Below are 14595 nucleotides of genomic sequence, written 5' to 3' on the forward strand. Positions count from 1 at the left end.
CCCCACATGGTCTAAGGAGAGGGGTAGAAGATTGAGACACAGTCCTTTGGCTATGATCCCCACTTTTGTAGAGGAATTCAGTGTTTTGGAATGAGATTATTCATCATCAGACTCTCTCTTCTCCAGAAGGAAATCGGAATCTCAGCCCATTTCCCACACAATAAAGTGTTATGTTGCTGCAGGGAACACCCTGAGGAAGTCATGATTTCTTGCCCATCCCAGCATCTTGTAGGTTAAAAACAGTTCAGGTGAAGGAAGAAACAATCTGAAGTGAGCTTTGGCATACAATCATGGATGAGGTTAGATATGAACTCCTGGTCTCTTGGACTAACCACCCCTCATGACAATAGGCGTTAGGAGCCTCTAAATCAGTGGCTCTCTGCCTTAGCTGAACATTGGAGTCACTTAGGAGCTTTAAAAAAAGAAAACACCTCCCTCCCCCCAAACCCTGACGCTCCAGTCTCATCCCATGATCCTGATGTAATGGTCCAGGTGCAGCCCTAGCATTATGGTTATTAAAAGTGCTCAGGGGGCTCTGATGTGCAGCCAGGACTGACACCCACTGCTCTACATCTGCTTAGCAAGTCAGTGACCTTGTGCAGCCCACAGAGTCCCCTAATGACATGGCTTCCACCAGGAATTATTCTGAGAGCCATCACTAAGTCTGCTGGAAATCTAAATAATGTGTTAAAAATTGTTAAAAAATGGAATCTTCTGCAGAAACTGGCAAAATCCATGCTAGCAAAGAATGAAAAACAAGAATGAAATTATTGAATTTCCCATGTGCAACTCACTGCCCAACAGAGAGATGGCTTTCAAGTTTGTAACATAATTCACATTTTTTAAATTTAAAAGAGATAACCCAATTGTGCTTATAGTGATTAGAAAATAAAAACAATTTGTATTTATCTACTTCAGATATATTTTCAGTTCTCATTCAACATCATGGCAGGCAGTGTGGTATAGTGGACACCATTTTGGAATCCAGTGGACCAGGTTTAAAGCTGGTCCCACACTTACTGGCTGATCAACCTTAGGTAAGTTACTTAATGTGTCTGAGCATTGTATGTTCTTCCTGTCAGGTGGGGATGGTGGGCTGGCCTCCAGTATTGCTGCTGGATCAAATGAGATCATGTACATAATATTGGTGTGGCATGTAGTAAGTGCTAAATAAAGGGGGCTGTTCTTGATGGCTTCTGGCTTGAAAAAATACTCAATGCACCTGCAGCTCCCCTGTACCAGGCAGCTCTAGACAATGAACAGCCATTTAGGGTTATGATAGAATAAAAGACCTTTCGTTGATATGACTATGAGCCTTGCTATGTTATGATTTCTGAGCCCCACAGCAAAAGATGTTTTTTAGGTACCTTTTCTGTAGAAAGGTTAGTCTACAATCTAAAGTTCCATTGTCTGGACTTCAGGGATTCTGGGCTCTCAAACAGAATTCTGAATATAGTTATCTCCCAATTAAACTGAAGATAACTATCACATTTCACCATCATTACAAGTTAAGTGTTGTTATTTTGAGGATCAACTTCAAAACTATATTCAGTCATTTCAGGACTAGTTTCCATTGCTTAAGATAGCCTTATCGGGTATTTTGGAAAATGCTGTGATATTATATGCCCTGGCTTTTTGCTGAGTCTTCTTTTTTTGTTGTAAACACACACGTCCTAGATGGAATCTATAAGTACTTTGTTCAATCTCTTAAAATTTTATTTTTAAAAAGGTAAAAAACAAACAAAACCACCCAGAATTTTAAGTATTCTAGAAGAATAATTTTCTTTTACTGACTTATTGAGAAGGTATATTTACTACATCCAACACAAAACCAGCACATTCCCTACATCACAGTAAAACTTAAATTTTTTTGTATGACAAATAGTCCTAGTTTTAGCCCAATGCAGGATTGAAGAAGTCAGGTCATCAATGTTATAGGCAAACATGATTTCTTAACATTCCTCTCATATACATAATGATGCCCTTATTTAATTTTAAAACTAGGTCAGTATCAATTCTCTTTGATAAACACACACACATCCCACCCATATCTTGGGAAATAACAGTTTGTCCTTGTATTCTCTCATTAGTATTATTACTGTATTAATATCATGTGTATTGCCCAAAATAGCATTAATTGAGAGCCATCCAAGATCAACAAATCTCTGAGTTGAATTCAAATGATTACTTGCTAATGTAGAAACCACTGAAAAGTCACAGACTCCCATCAAACACACATATGCTTGTCATACACATATTCTCACAAAACCAGAAAAAGATTTGAGGCCATTTATGTTTCTGGTATAAAATATATCACAAATATTTTAAATTTAAAAAACTGATATAAAATGATGGTTGCTTCTTTCAAGTGGAGCAAGTGAACATTAGGGTATAGTGTAGATTGTTAGAATTAAATGAGATAATGTAAAGGAAAGCAGCTGGTATATAATAAGTACTTCTTGAATATTAGTTGACAGTGAAAGTTGTTTAGTTCCAAAAATGAAACACATTAGCTATAATAACAGATTACATTTATAATAACTTTCTGGTTTAGTATTTCAAATTGATAAGAATTGGTTTCATAGATTGCTGTATGGGTAGGCTTAACTAGAAAATGCAAGAATATATTACTATTGCTCCCTATTTGCTATATCAGTAACTTTCCTAAAAATAGTTTAATAGATTTTCCAATAGCATATGATCAATTTCAAATTAATTAGAACTCTGAAATAAGACTGTTAGTTGACTTTTACAGTGTTTTCTCTAAAATTTTTATCTTTTATAAATATTAATAAGTGTTAAATGAACAGATATTTGTAATGATATATAATTGTGTTACAACAGTTAAGAAAACAGAGCTTGGGGCGAAAGAGAGTTTTAAAAATAATCAATTTAAAAAATACTCCAAGTGTTTATAATATTCAAATAACAATATCATACAGAAGGACAAATATTGTATGACTCCACTTATATAAGGTACTTAGAGTAATCAAATTCATAAAGACTGAAAATAGAATGGGGGTGGCCAGGGGCTGGGGGAGGAGGAATAGGGAGTTACTGTTCAATGGATACAGAGTTTCAGTTTGGGGAGATGAAAACAGTTCTGGAGATGGAGGGTGGTGATGAATGTACTCAGCAGCATTAAACTGTTTACCTAAAAATGGTTAAAACGGTAAACTTTATATTATGTACATTTTGCTACAATAAATAGTAACATCACTAACATTACTGTTTCAACAATATAAAACATTACTTATGGTGGGGAATTGTCATTTTATAACTATTCGGTTTTACAACAGGTGACAGGCGAACATACCCACAATCAAGGTGATGCCCATGCTGAGGGAGCTGACCCATGCGGTCAGGCCGCGGCTCTGATGGAATTCTTCAAGCCATTCCACATTGAGGACCCCCAGGGCCATCTGGGAACCCATGATGAGGATGTGCACGAAGAAAGAGGAAAGGACCATCATCCAAGCCCATCCGCCATCAATGTTTGGGTGGGATTTAAGTGTCTTCTTGTCTTTGGGGACATCTTCAAAATCATACCCAATATCTTCATGACTTGTATACATTTTCCAAGATTTTCTGAAATACATATGACAAATCATTTTATTGAATGTCAAAACAAAACAAAAAAAATCTTCATCTTCTTTGGACAGCTCTACCTTGTCATCATAACCGAAGTGGCCCCATCATCCTATCAGACCTTCAGATGAATCTTTGTCATCATGCAGATTTGGGAAGACTTTTCACTTTTTCTCAGGACCAAGTGCTTTTATGAAAGTCGTTTAACCTTTAAAATCACTATATATGTAAGTATTATAATCCCTATTTTAAATATATGAAAATAGAGAAAGGAGGCAACTTTCCCAAAGTCTCATAGGTAATAAGCAGTGTGGTCAGACAGGAAATGAAGGTTTGAATCCAGCTATTTCTGATTCTAAAGCTCATTCCTAAGTCCCTTATTGAGATGGATGAAAAAGGTATCAGAGAAAGAAGACGCCTGGCCTTAGGCAGCGTTGCAGAGTAGCTTCACCTTGGTGGGGCCCTGGCATATGTTCTGGTTCTCATTTTATGGATCTAAGTGCTCAATAGAGCCGGAATGGATTAACCTCAGGAGGACTGACTTGTGTGTACCCAACTCAGGAGAGATTTACAAAGTAGAAGCCAATTAACTATCTTACAATGGGAGATACAGCTTTCTAATGTTGGTGATTTGTGCTTTGCCTAGATACATCTCTCAAGATGTTCGAACAAGAGGAAGGAGGCTGGATGGAGCAGGGAGGGGGTGATGCTAAGTCAGGGAGGACTCTGGTTTTGTTTTATTTTTTTAGGATGAGAATTAAGGGGGTGCATAAGAGCGGAGGATAAGGAGCAAAAGAAGGAGAGGATGACTAATCTTGGAGGTGGTGGGATCAGAGGATTGATCTTGATCGGGGGAGAAACCTATCCTCCTCTGAGACTATAGCAAGTAGAGGTGGACGGAGATAAGATTGTGAGTAGAGGGGAGAGAGTTACACCTACTGGTCTAAATTTTTTGGTGAAGTAGGATGTTTGGGTCATTGGCTGAAACTGAGGAGGATGGTGGTTATGAAAAGGCCTTGATGTTCAGGATAATGGAAGAGACTGTTGCCTACTACATATGGAAATGATTGTTGGGCAGTTCCAATGGAGCTGAGTCTTGCAGGGCACCATTGCAAGGCCACAGGTAGTGGAGCACCAAGCACAGAACAGCAGGAGCACTCTGCCCCAAAAGCAAGGAGGCAGAGTATCATCCATAGAGAACTTTAAAACAACAATTGGCTCAAAGTTGCTCTGCTTTTTTATGATTAATATGTGCCAGCAGTGCCCTAGCTGGTTTGGCTCAGTGGATAGAGTGTCGGACTGAAGGGTCCCAGGTTGGATTCCGGTTAAGGGCACATGCCCAGGTGGTGGGCTCAATCCCCAGTAGGGGGCGTGTGGGAGGCAGCCGATCAATGATTCCCTGTCATCATTGATGTTTCTATCTCTCCCTCTCCCTTCCTCTCTGAAATAAATAAAAATATATTAAAAAGATATGTGCCAGCAATTCTAGACAATGTCGCTAATAAAATACTCCTCTCCAAAAAATCTTTTGCTGGTCAAAGTTCCAAACAGTTATGTTTCAATATTATACATCTGTAAGCTTCAAATTAGGATGCTTTATTACTCATCCTTTCTTGAACATTGTATTCTACATGGAAATTATTTCATGGAACCGCTGGTTACGCAGTTGAGCCCTGGCACAGGTGTGGCCAGTAACACACACTTGTTTTGAGAGTAAATTCCTAAGAGCGCAGAGTTGTTGGAGCTCACCTCGGCTCAATCCGGGTCTGCGGTCCCTGCATTGCCACATGTCACTGCAGGACATTTGAGTGAACTGTAACAGCAGTTACTGTGGAGATGAAGACCAGAACTCGAGTTACTTCACCATTCTGCCACTCTACTAGTATATGCCCACCTGGAGATTTTATTTTTGTTGAAAATTTAAAATAGCAAAACAGAGTTCAAGAGTGAGAGGTGAAAAACTTTGGTTTGGAAATTAAAATTTGGAGTCAATCCATGAAATGGTTTGCTCAATTTGAATTATGTCTTGAAAGTGAAATCTATTCTTTTTTCAGAATCTATACTAATAAAAGCCTATGGTGATCGTCACGCCCTCATGCTGTGAGGCCCTCACGCCGCAACTAGCAATCACCAAGAGGCTGCATGTGCAGCAGGTGCACATGGATGGGCGGGGCTGCGTGAGCTGTGAGGTGCATGGGTGGGCAGGGACTTGACGCTGCGCTGGCAGCTGCCACTGCCCAGGGCCGGCTCCAGACTCAGGCAAGCCGCTGCTCAGGGCTGGCCCGAGGCTCAGGCAAGCCGTCGATGGTGACTGCAGCTGCGAGGGCCCCAGGCTCAGGCAACAAGGGCCTGGCCAAGGCTCAGGCAGCCTCGCAGCCAGCAGTGGCAGCAGCAGAGGCCATATTGGGGTATCACCTTTCCCTGATCACCAGGTCGCCTCTCGCAGAGGGAGGCCAGAGGCAGCAGCAACGAGGGCGTGATGGTGCCTTCCCCTGATAAGTCGATCGCCTCTGGCAGAGGGAAGCCAGACTGTGGCTTAGGCCCTCTCCCCGGGCTGAGGGACAACCCCCCCCCCCCCCAGTGCACAAACTTTCATGCACCGAGCCTCTAGTTAATTTATAACAGAACAAATAAAATCATAATTATTAAAGACCATTACAAATGATTATTGCTGAAAAATCATTTTGTGGCAATGAAAGATGATGGTATAAAAAATGATCCCAAATACACTGGGAACAACTCCAACTGTGGAAATGTCCCAGGTGTGTAATGATGTGAATGGGGAGGACAGAGAAGCAGACTCTGAATTGCAGAGCCTCTTTCTGTATGATCCTAATCACTCCTAAGAATTGTTTTCACCTTTTGAAAGGCCAAATGACCTTCAAAATCAAAAATACTTACTTTCCGACTCTTTATAGCAGGGGTGGGGAACGTCCAGCCCTCGGATGGTATAAGGCCTGCAAAATCATGTGGTCTGGCCTTGCCAAGGCAACCGCAGGACTCAAAATTCAATAAATCTAGGAGCTTTTTTTTATAGCAGCATAAACTTGTATTAAGTGAATTATATTAAGTGAGTGATGTTATAAATATACAAATGGCCCTTGATAGATAAAGGTCCCCCACCCATGCTTTGCAGGGAAAGTTTGCTGATCCATGCACGATAGCATTGGTTCTGGTTAGCAGTTTGTCAGGGAGACATGGGCTCCAGGAAACCAGGATGCCTGTGGAAGAGCGATGTCATGGATCTGTCTTGGGGCTCATCTTGCTTTTTCCTGTCTCTCATACCTCATTCTTGTTATTATTGTTTTTATCTTTTAAATGATTCTATCTCTTAGATAGTTGTCCAGTTCTCAATTGCCACACTTCCTGCTCTCAGCCACGGTCCTTTCCACTTCCCCATTATCCAGACTGCAGGGAGTAATAAAATGCTGTCTTGCCATATAATTTTCTCACCTCATCAAATTATCTTTAGGATTAACTCCCCCGCCCCCCCCCCAACACACACACACACACACACACACACACACACACACACACACACCCCTTGGTGTGGCTGCCCAAGGCTGCCAGGTTCCCTTCCTGCACATCTGCCCACCCCCACCCCAGCCTGGTCCCTCCTCCTATCTCCCAACCTTAGCATTTTGCTGTCCAGCCCTGTGAAGCACCTGCAGCTCCCCACACTTGGCACAGTCCCTCTTTTTTTTTTTTTTTTAAATATATTTTATTGATTTTTTACAGAGAGGAAGGGAGAGAGATAGAGAGTTAGAAACATCGATGAAAGAGAAACATCGATCAGCTGCCTCCTGCACATCTCCCACTGGGGATGTGCCCGCAACCAAGGTACATGCCCTTGACTGGAATCGAACCTGGGACCCTTCAGTCCGCAGGCCGACGCTCTATCCACTGAGCCAGACCAGTTTCGGCAAGTCCCTCTTTTTTTAAAAAAAAATATTTTTATTGAGTTCAGACAGGAATGGAGAGGGAGGGAGAAATAGAAACATGAATGAGAGAATCATTGATTGGATACCTCCTGCCCTCCCCTTACTGGGGATCAAGCCCACAACCCAGGCATGTGCCCTGACCTGGAATCAAACCTGGGACCCTTCAGTCCCCAGGCCGATGCTCTACCCACTAAGCCAAACTGGCTAAGGTGGCACAGTCTCTTTTAAGCTTTTGTGTATGCCTTTCTCTTCTTTCCTGTTTTGGGAACATACTTCTCTTTTTCTAACCTCCTGGTCCTCTTCTGTTCATGTTTCAAAATTCAACTAAATTATAACAGTGAACCCAGAAATAGTAAGAAAAAATCCTCCGCAAACATGTCAAATATCCAATATTAGACAGAGTAGGTGTTAAGTAAATCAGTCATGGTATAGCCGTGCAAAGCAAGTCCACCATCAAAAATCAAATCACACAAAAAAAAATCAAATCACACTGAACTCTGAAGACATAGAAAGTGTGAATTATATATGGGGGCCACAAAATGGGACACATGTCATGATCCCTTTGTTGTTAAAAATATGTATTTATAGGAAAGAAGACTGGAGTGAAACAAAGAAAAATGATGGTCATTATTTTTTGGATGACAGTCTTACAAATAATTTTTGCTCTTTTTAAAAAAATCTCATTGGTAAAAAAACAACAACTAAGTAAACATATATTAACTTTATAAGAAACTAAAGGCCCCTTTATCTTTTAAACACCATCTGGATCAGCTTCTTACCTCCATAGATTAGTGACTAAATTGTAAAAGAGGGGGGAAACAAAAGAAAGACAATTAATCCAAGAGCCACTTTCCTTGGGAAGTCCAGCCTGTGTTGGACTCTAGGCTTGTGTGTGTGTGTGTCTGCTACCACCCTCCTCTCCCCTAAGGAGAAAATAGCCTGCCTAAGGATAGAAAGGGACGGAGCAGCCTTTCAGTCCAGAACTCATAGCCGAGGAAATTGCTGCACTGTCAGAAAGCCAAGAGGATGAACCTAGAAAGGGTCCTGAGGGTGTTTGGTGGTTGTCCACCCTCAGTCCCTGCTAGCTGTATGTAGAATCCCAAGGGGGCCAGAAAGAGCAGCTGGACAGTGGGTATGACTGGCCAATCTATATATATAAAAGGCTAATATGCTGAGTGGCTGTCCGATTGGTAGCTATGATGTGCGCTGACCACCAGGGGGCAGACGCTCAATGCAGGAGCTACTGAGCTGCAATGACTTGGCAGCAGTGGTTCTCGGGTGACACACCCTGAAACCAGAGAGCGGGGAGTCCAATTCCTCTCAGGGCTGCACGATTCCACCTTTGGCTGGCCGTGCGTTATGTTGTTGCTGGGGCACTGTTGGCCCCGAATCTGGTTTACTGCACACTTGCATTTGTGTTCCACACCCTGTACAACAGCAACTTTGCAGAGTGCCCTCTCACACTCCAGGACTCCTTGGGGGATGTCGGAGAGCCAGTTTCAGCCCCGTCCCTGCAGGCCAGGCTGGGGGACCCCACTTGCTGGAGGGACCCTCCCCCCTCACTCCACAGCCACCCTTCAAGCCATGATGCCACCCTAGATGCAGCCGGCTGGGGAGGAACCGAAACAGGTTGGCTCCAGGGCATGTCTAGACTGTCTTGCCCAGTCCTGGCCCACTGGCCACTTTCTAATTAATTTCCTTTCCATGTGCACGAATCCGTGCACCGGGTCACTAGTATAAGTAATAACATCCTTTACAATCAGTGGGACAATGTTCAGCTGTTTCATAAGATAAAACAGTACTACTTGGCATTTTCCTAAAGTCCATCTACATAAGAAACACTTTTGAAATAGTAATACAAAAGTTACAGTTTTTCAACCCATGAGTTGAAATAATCATTTCTTTTTTCTTTTAAAATATATTTTTATTGATCTAAAAGAGGAAGGGAGAGGGAGAAAGAGGCAAAAACATCAATGATAAGAGAGAATCATTGCTTGGCTGCCTCCTGCATGCCCTCTACTGGGAATCAAGCCTGCAACCTGGGCATGTGCCCTTGACTGGAATTGAACCTAGGACCCTTCAGTCCATAGGCTGATGCTCTATCCACTGAGCCAAATCAGCTAAGGCAATAATCATTTTCTTAAGCAATGTTAAGAACTTCACAGTCTTACTGAGTTATTTATTTTATGGGTGAAGAGATGCAGTTGTCATTGAACTGTTCTTGATATTTCCAGTTTGTCATAAGTAAAGATGCTGAATAGCATTTAATAGACCGGTTTTATTCAAGAGGCACAGCTGTGCATGTAGACTTTAGTGTCAGATGGAGAGAGCTCCTGGAGGTGGGGATGGGTAAAGGAAGTTCTGTCAGGTCCTCAGGAGGTTCCTGAAGATCTACCAGAGCCGTCTGCATTTCACACCTAAGTCTCTCTAAAAGTAATTCCTGTTTTGACAAATCACAGTCAACTTATTGTCCAACCAGGTTCACTAAAAAACAAAAGTCAAGCCCTGGCCGGTGGCTCAGTTAGTTGGAGTGTTGTCCCATACACCGAAAGGTTGTGGATTCACACCTGGTCAGGGCACATGCCCAGGTTGCAGGTTCCTTCCCCGGTGGGGTGCATGCAGGAGGCAGTGGATAGGTGTTTTGTCACATGGATGTTCTCTCTCCCTCTCCCTTCCTCTCTCTCTAAAATTAATTTAAAAAGTTCCTTTTAAAAAACAAATAAAAAAGCCCAAAAGTCAACAGAAGAAAAATGTCTGTCTATTCTACCAAGTTTGCTTAAGCATGTTAGCATTTCTATAATGATGAGTTAGAAAGAGTTGTTTGCATATTATGATCCTCCTGTGCACCTGGAGAAAAAGGGAGAATTAGGAGAGGGCTCTGGACCACTCTGCCCCAGGCTCCAAGTCTTTCTTCACCTTAAGGCCTTCAAGGCTCCCTCCAGCCCTTTCCACGTTCTGACACACATGTAAAATAACAACATGCATGTGGCACACGGGGGTAAATGGAGGCACGGAAATGTGGGTCTTCCACTAAGGGTCAATCTCTAAAAAATATAGTACCCATTCTAAGCTCCCCTGTTGGAAGATCAGCATATAACATTAGGACTTCACACTGAAGAAGGTGAAGGAAGCAAATGGAAAGATACTATTGGGACAAATAGTCAACCTTCCATTCTCCCCAAGCGTGAGTTCATGAACGATGCAAAAGAAATCATAAATGGGGGAAATGAAGTAACACATCAGAGATTAAAAAGGAATTAAATTTCCACAGCTCTGGTACCAGAGCACCTCCCATAAGCAAGTGGTTCATTTTTAATTTGGCTATTGTGATGATGTGAGCATGCGGTGAGCTCATTATAAATAAGAGGCAAAGAGGAAAGTGCCAAGTTAAAATTAAAATGACAATGTTCTGCAAAGGTGGATGGAGCATGTTGGCAGCAGGTTCTTTATTAGATTCCAGCTGAGGCGGAGGGTCCACATGTAACTTGCTCTGTAGAAACTTTGCCTCTAGACCTGCCCAGGAACTGTTGGGCCTTCAAACGGGGCACTTGAGGCCAACAGGCCTGAAGAAACTGGAGCAACCAAAGCTGGTGCTGAGCTTGTGTGGAGAAGACAGCGCAGGAGGAACCGGAGGGACCCCCGGCTGGGGAAAATAGGCAGATAAATGCCTTCTATGGGCCAGGGACTGCGCTGGGTGGCTTCTCCACCATGATCTTGTCCAGTTGGTATTAATGTCCCATTTCACAGATGAGGAGACTGAGGCTATTTGTCAAATGGAGGCGATGAAGTTTAGAGAGGTCAAACTAAACTAGCAGGTACTGGAACCCAGACCTGCCGGATTCCAAAGCTTATTTTACACCCAGCCCCCGTTCTTGTCTCCCTCCGCCCCTTCATTCTGACACTCACACTCACACTAATCCACAAAGAAGCCAGACAAGGGGAAAATAAATCTTTCTAATCGCCACTAATAACCCACACTCATCCTTGCTAAGAGGCTGAATCAACTTTTCCACGGAAAGAAAACGGCTTAATGGGTAAGCAGAGTTGAGCTCCTAAAACAAGTCTATGGCCTGGGCGGCATTTGGCTCTGAAATGGCCCTCTCGGGTCTCTCGCCTCATTTTAATCCCCCCTTTCCTCCCTGGGAGCCTTGATCGGCACCGCTATGGGGGTGGGGGGAACAGTATCTGCACGCCTTGAGCGGCACCCAGCCCCGGGGCCCCCTCCGAGCGCCCTCCCGCCGCCCCTGGCCCCCTCCCGGGCACTCTGTTATCCGACGACACCCCCCCCCCCCCACAGGTGCCCAGAGACCCCTCAACCCCTGGCGCGCTCGGAACCCGCCAGCTCCACCGGAAAGCGGCGCGGATCGCAGTCCCGGCGGGCTGAGCACCCCCGAATGTCCCCTAGCCTCAGTCCCCGGTCTCCCCTCTTCGCTTCGCGAGTGGCGGTTCGAGTCCCAAACTGGAGGCTGTGAGAGAAGACGGGGGACGGGACCGGGCGCGGGGCAGAGCCGAGTGTAGGTTCCGAGGGACGCCGAGCCCCTGGACGGTGCGCGCGGGCCCGTGGCCACCGGGAGAGCGGGGCGCGCATCCTCTTGCTCCGCCCTGGACCGCAGGTTACCCCGCCGCCCAGGTGGCCTCGCCAGCAGCTCGGGAGGCTCCCTCCCGCCCCCCCGCCCCCCCAAAGGCTGCCTGGGCGCGACCACCGCACTTGGAGCAGCCCTGCCCTCGACCGCTAGGCAGCCGTTCCCGACGCTCCCCAGGTTCTGCGCCGCCTCTTCCCGAGGGGCTCGGGGTGCCACCCACAGCCCCCAATTCCAAGATGCCCCCAGGGCCTCTCCATCTCCCGGGCCCGCGGCGCCGCGCGGCCTCGGGATACTCACCGCCCAGGGCGCGCAGGGCTGCGGCCTCACTGGGCTCCCGGCCCGGATCCCTGGACTTGCGGTTTCCCTCGGAGCCCCCTGAACTGCTGGGCGAAGAGATTTGTTGCAGTGTCGCCTATCATCCTGGATTTGTGGGTGCCTGCGGCGCGGCGCTCCACCCGGCTCCGTGCGCTCGGCGTGGGGCTCCGGGCTCCTCTGTCGCTTGAGGTCGAGCCAGGTGAGCGTCTGGTGAAGCTTTGAGCTCGGGGCCTCCGTCTTTAAAAAGGGTCCTTTGGAGGGAGCCCGAACCTAACCTGAGCTCTCCCTTCCAATCAGTGCAATTTCAAATCTCCAGGCTCGTTCATTCCTGTACCGGCTAATTCTGGTTTGGCAGAAAAAAATTGCAGTCTCCTCACGTGCACACTCTTGTGGCCGGTCGTAGATTATAGCTTTGGCTGAGGCTCGTTAATGGCTCTGCACAGTTTTATTACTGAAGGCAAGGACCTGAAACCTAACCCAAGATTCAGGTGAGAACAGAGGTATCTTCCATGTCTCTGAGATAGGAGACCCGTGATGAGAAAGACCCCCACCCAACTCTGGGCCACAAAATATGGCAGTTTGTAGGTGCAAGAGGAGGGCAGGTCTGGCAGTATTCTTGGCCAAAGAGGACTGAAATATCCCTTCTCCTTTGTCCCATGATGGGTCCCACAGCTCCCTGCTTTTCCTCCAGTATCTGATGGTTCGTCGTTGCTTACCTTCGTTCATGGGCACCAGACACAAGTTTCATTTCCATGTATGGCTACCCCTTTCCCAACACAATGATTTGCCCATGGAAAAAATTTTAATACCTGTGAGGTGAATGTTGGAATAAAGGAAGCCAGGGCTATTTTACTGTAGTAGTTTCCTATTGCTGGTGTAATAAATTATCACAAACTCAGTAGCTGAAAACAGCACAGATTTATTATCTTACAGTTCTGGAGGTTAGAAGTCTGAAATAGGTTCTAGCTGGCTAACCTCATGGTGTTGGCAGGGTTGTGTTCCTCCTGGCAGCTCAGGCAAGAGCCACCAGCTCCTTGGCTCACGGCCACTTCCTCTGTCTTCAAAGCCAGCAGTGTTACATCATTGTGTGCCTTTCCCCTATAGTCACACCACCTTCTGTCTCTCCTGTTCTCCCTCTTCCACTTTGAAAGGCTCTTGGGATTACACTAGGCCTACCCACTGGTTATTGGGTTATTGGATAATCCAAATAATCTCCCTGTTTTAAGGTCAGCTGATTAGCAATCTTAATTCCACCTGTGACCCTAATTTCCCTTTGCCATGTAAGGTAACATACAGGATGCAGGGATTAGGCTATGGCCATCTTGGAGAGACTGTTATTCTATCCACCTACAATTTCTTTCTTCCTTTCTTGTTTCTTCTTCTTCTTCTTTTTTTTTTTTTTTTGCAAGAAAGAATAGTCACATGCATTTCACATCGCCACTTCTTATTTCAAATCTTGATTAAAAAATAATTGAGAACACTGAGAAATTGCGGCTAAGTGAGGACATTTTGATGAGGCACTGGGCTTATGGGTCCAAATGTTTTACGTTTGCTCATCAGAACATGAGCAATTAGGTGCTTAGTGTTCTCTTGGGCTGTCCTCCAATACCACTCATTTCAGCAAGGCTTTTGACGGCAAGTCAAGATTGGGGTTCCTGGCAAACATCTCAAATTCAGATGATTCATTTTGTTTTAAAAGAGGTGTGTAAGGCTTTTAAGTCTGTTCCCCCCTCCCCTCTGAAATCTAATAGATTTATTGAGGGATAATTGATATAGTATGAACTGCACATATTTAAAACTACAATTTGATGAGTTTTAGCATAAGTCTGTGGAACCATCACTTCAAATAACTCCAGAATTTTCCTTGTACCCTTTGTAATTCAGTCCTCACTCCTCCATACCCCCAGGCAACCTCTCATCTGCTATCTGCAAAGCTTCTACCCTGAAAGGTACTTCACATCTAAAATGCCTCTCAGGAGGCTTTTCTCCTCCCCAGCTTTACTGAGATGTAATTCACAAATGAAATTGCATACATTTGAAGTATACAATGTGATGACTTGATACACATATACATTGTGAAATGACTACCACAATCAGGTTGATTAACACATTCATCACTTCACATAGTTTCCTTTTAAAAAATACATTTTCATTGATTTCAGAGAGGA

The 14595-nt window shown here is 44.6% G+C and overlaps 1 protein-coding gene across 2 annotated transcripts in view; it reads right to left on the reverse strand.

The window, feature by feature from the left end:
• The window catches only part of SLC16A14 (solute carrier family 16 member 14), a 30899-nt gene extending 18350 nt beyond the window's left edge, over positions 1-12549 (reverse strand). Inside the window, exons 1-3 of one of the 2 annotated variants that reach the window (XM_059703445.1) lie at positions 12410-12549; positions 5338-5416; positions 3317-3588 (exon numbers count right to left, since the gene is read on the reverse strand). In XM_059703445.1, the coding sequence (XP_059559428.1) occupies positions 3317-3588; positions 5338-5369 (304 nt within the window). In that variant the 5' untranslated portion in view covers positions 5370-5416; positions 12410-12549. The remainder of the gene's footprint in view (positions 1-3316; positions 3589-5337; positions 5417-12409) is intronic. The other variant, XM_059703446.1, reaches the window with a different exon arrangement.
• Positions 12550-14595: the final 2046 nt, after the last annotated feature.

The sequence above is a fragment of the Myotis daubentonii genome, chromosome 7, assembly GCF_963259705.1.
Source record: "Myotis daubentonii chromosome 7, mMyoDau2.1, whole genome shotgun sequence".
NCBI lineage: Eukaryota > Metazoa > Chordata > Mammalia > Chiroptera > Vespertilionidae > Myotis > Myotis daubentonii.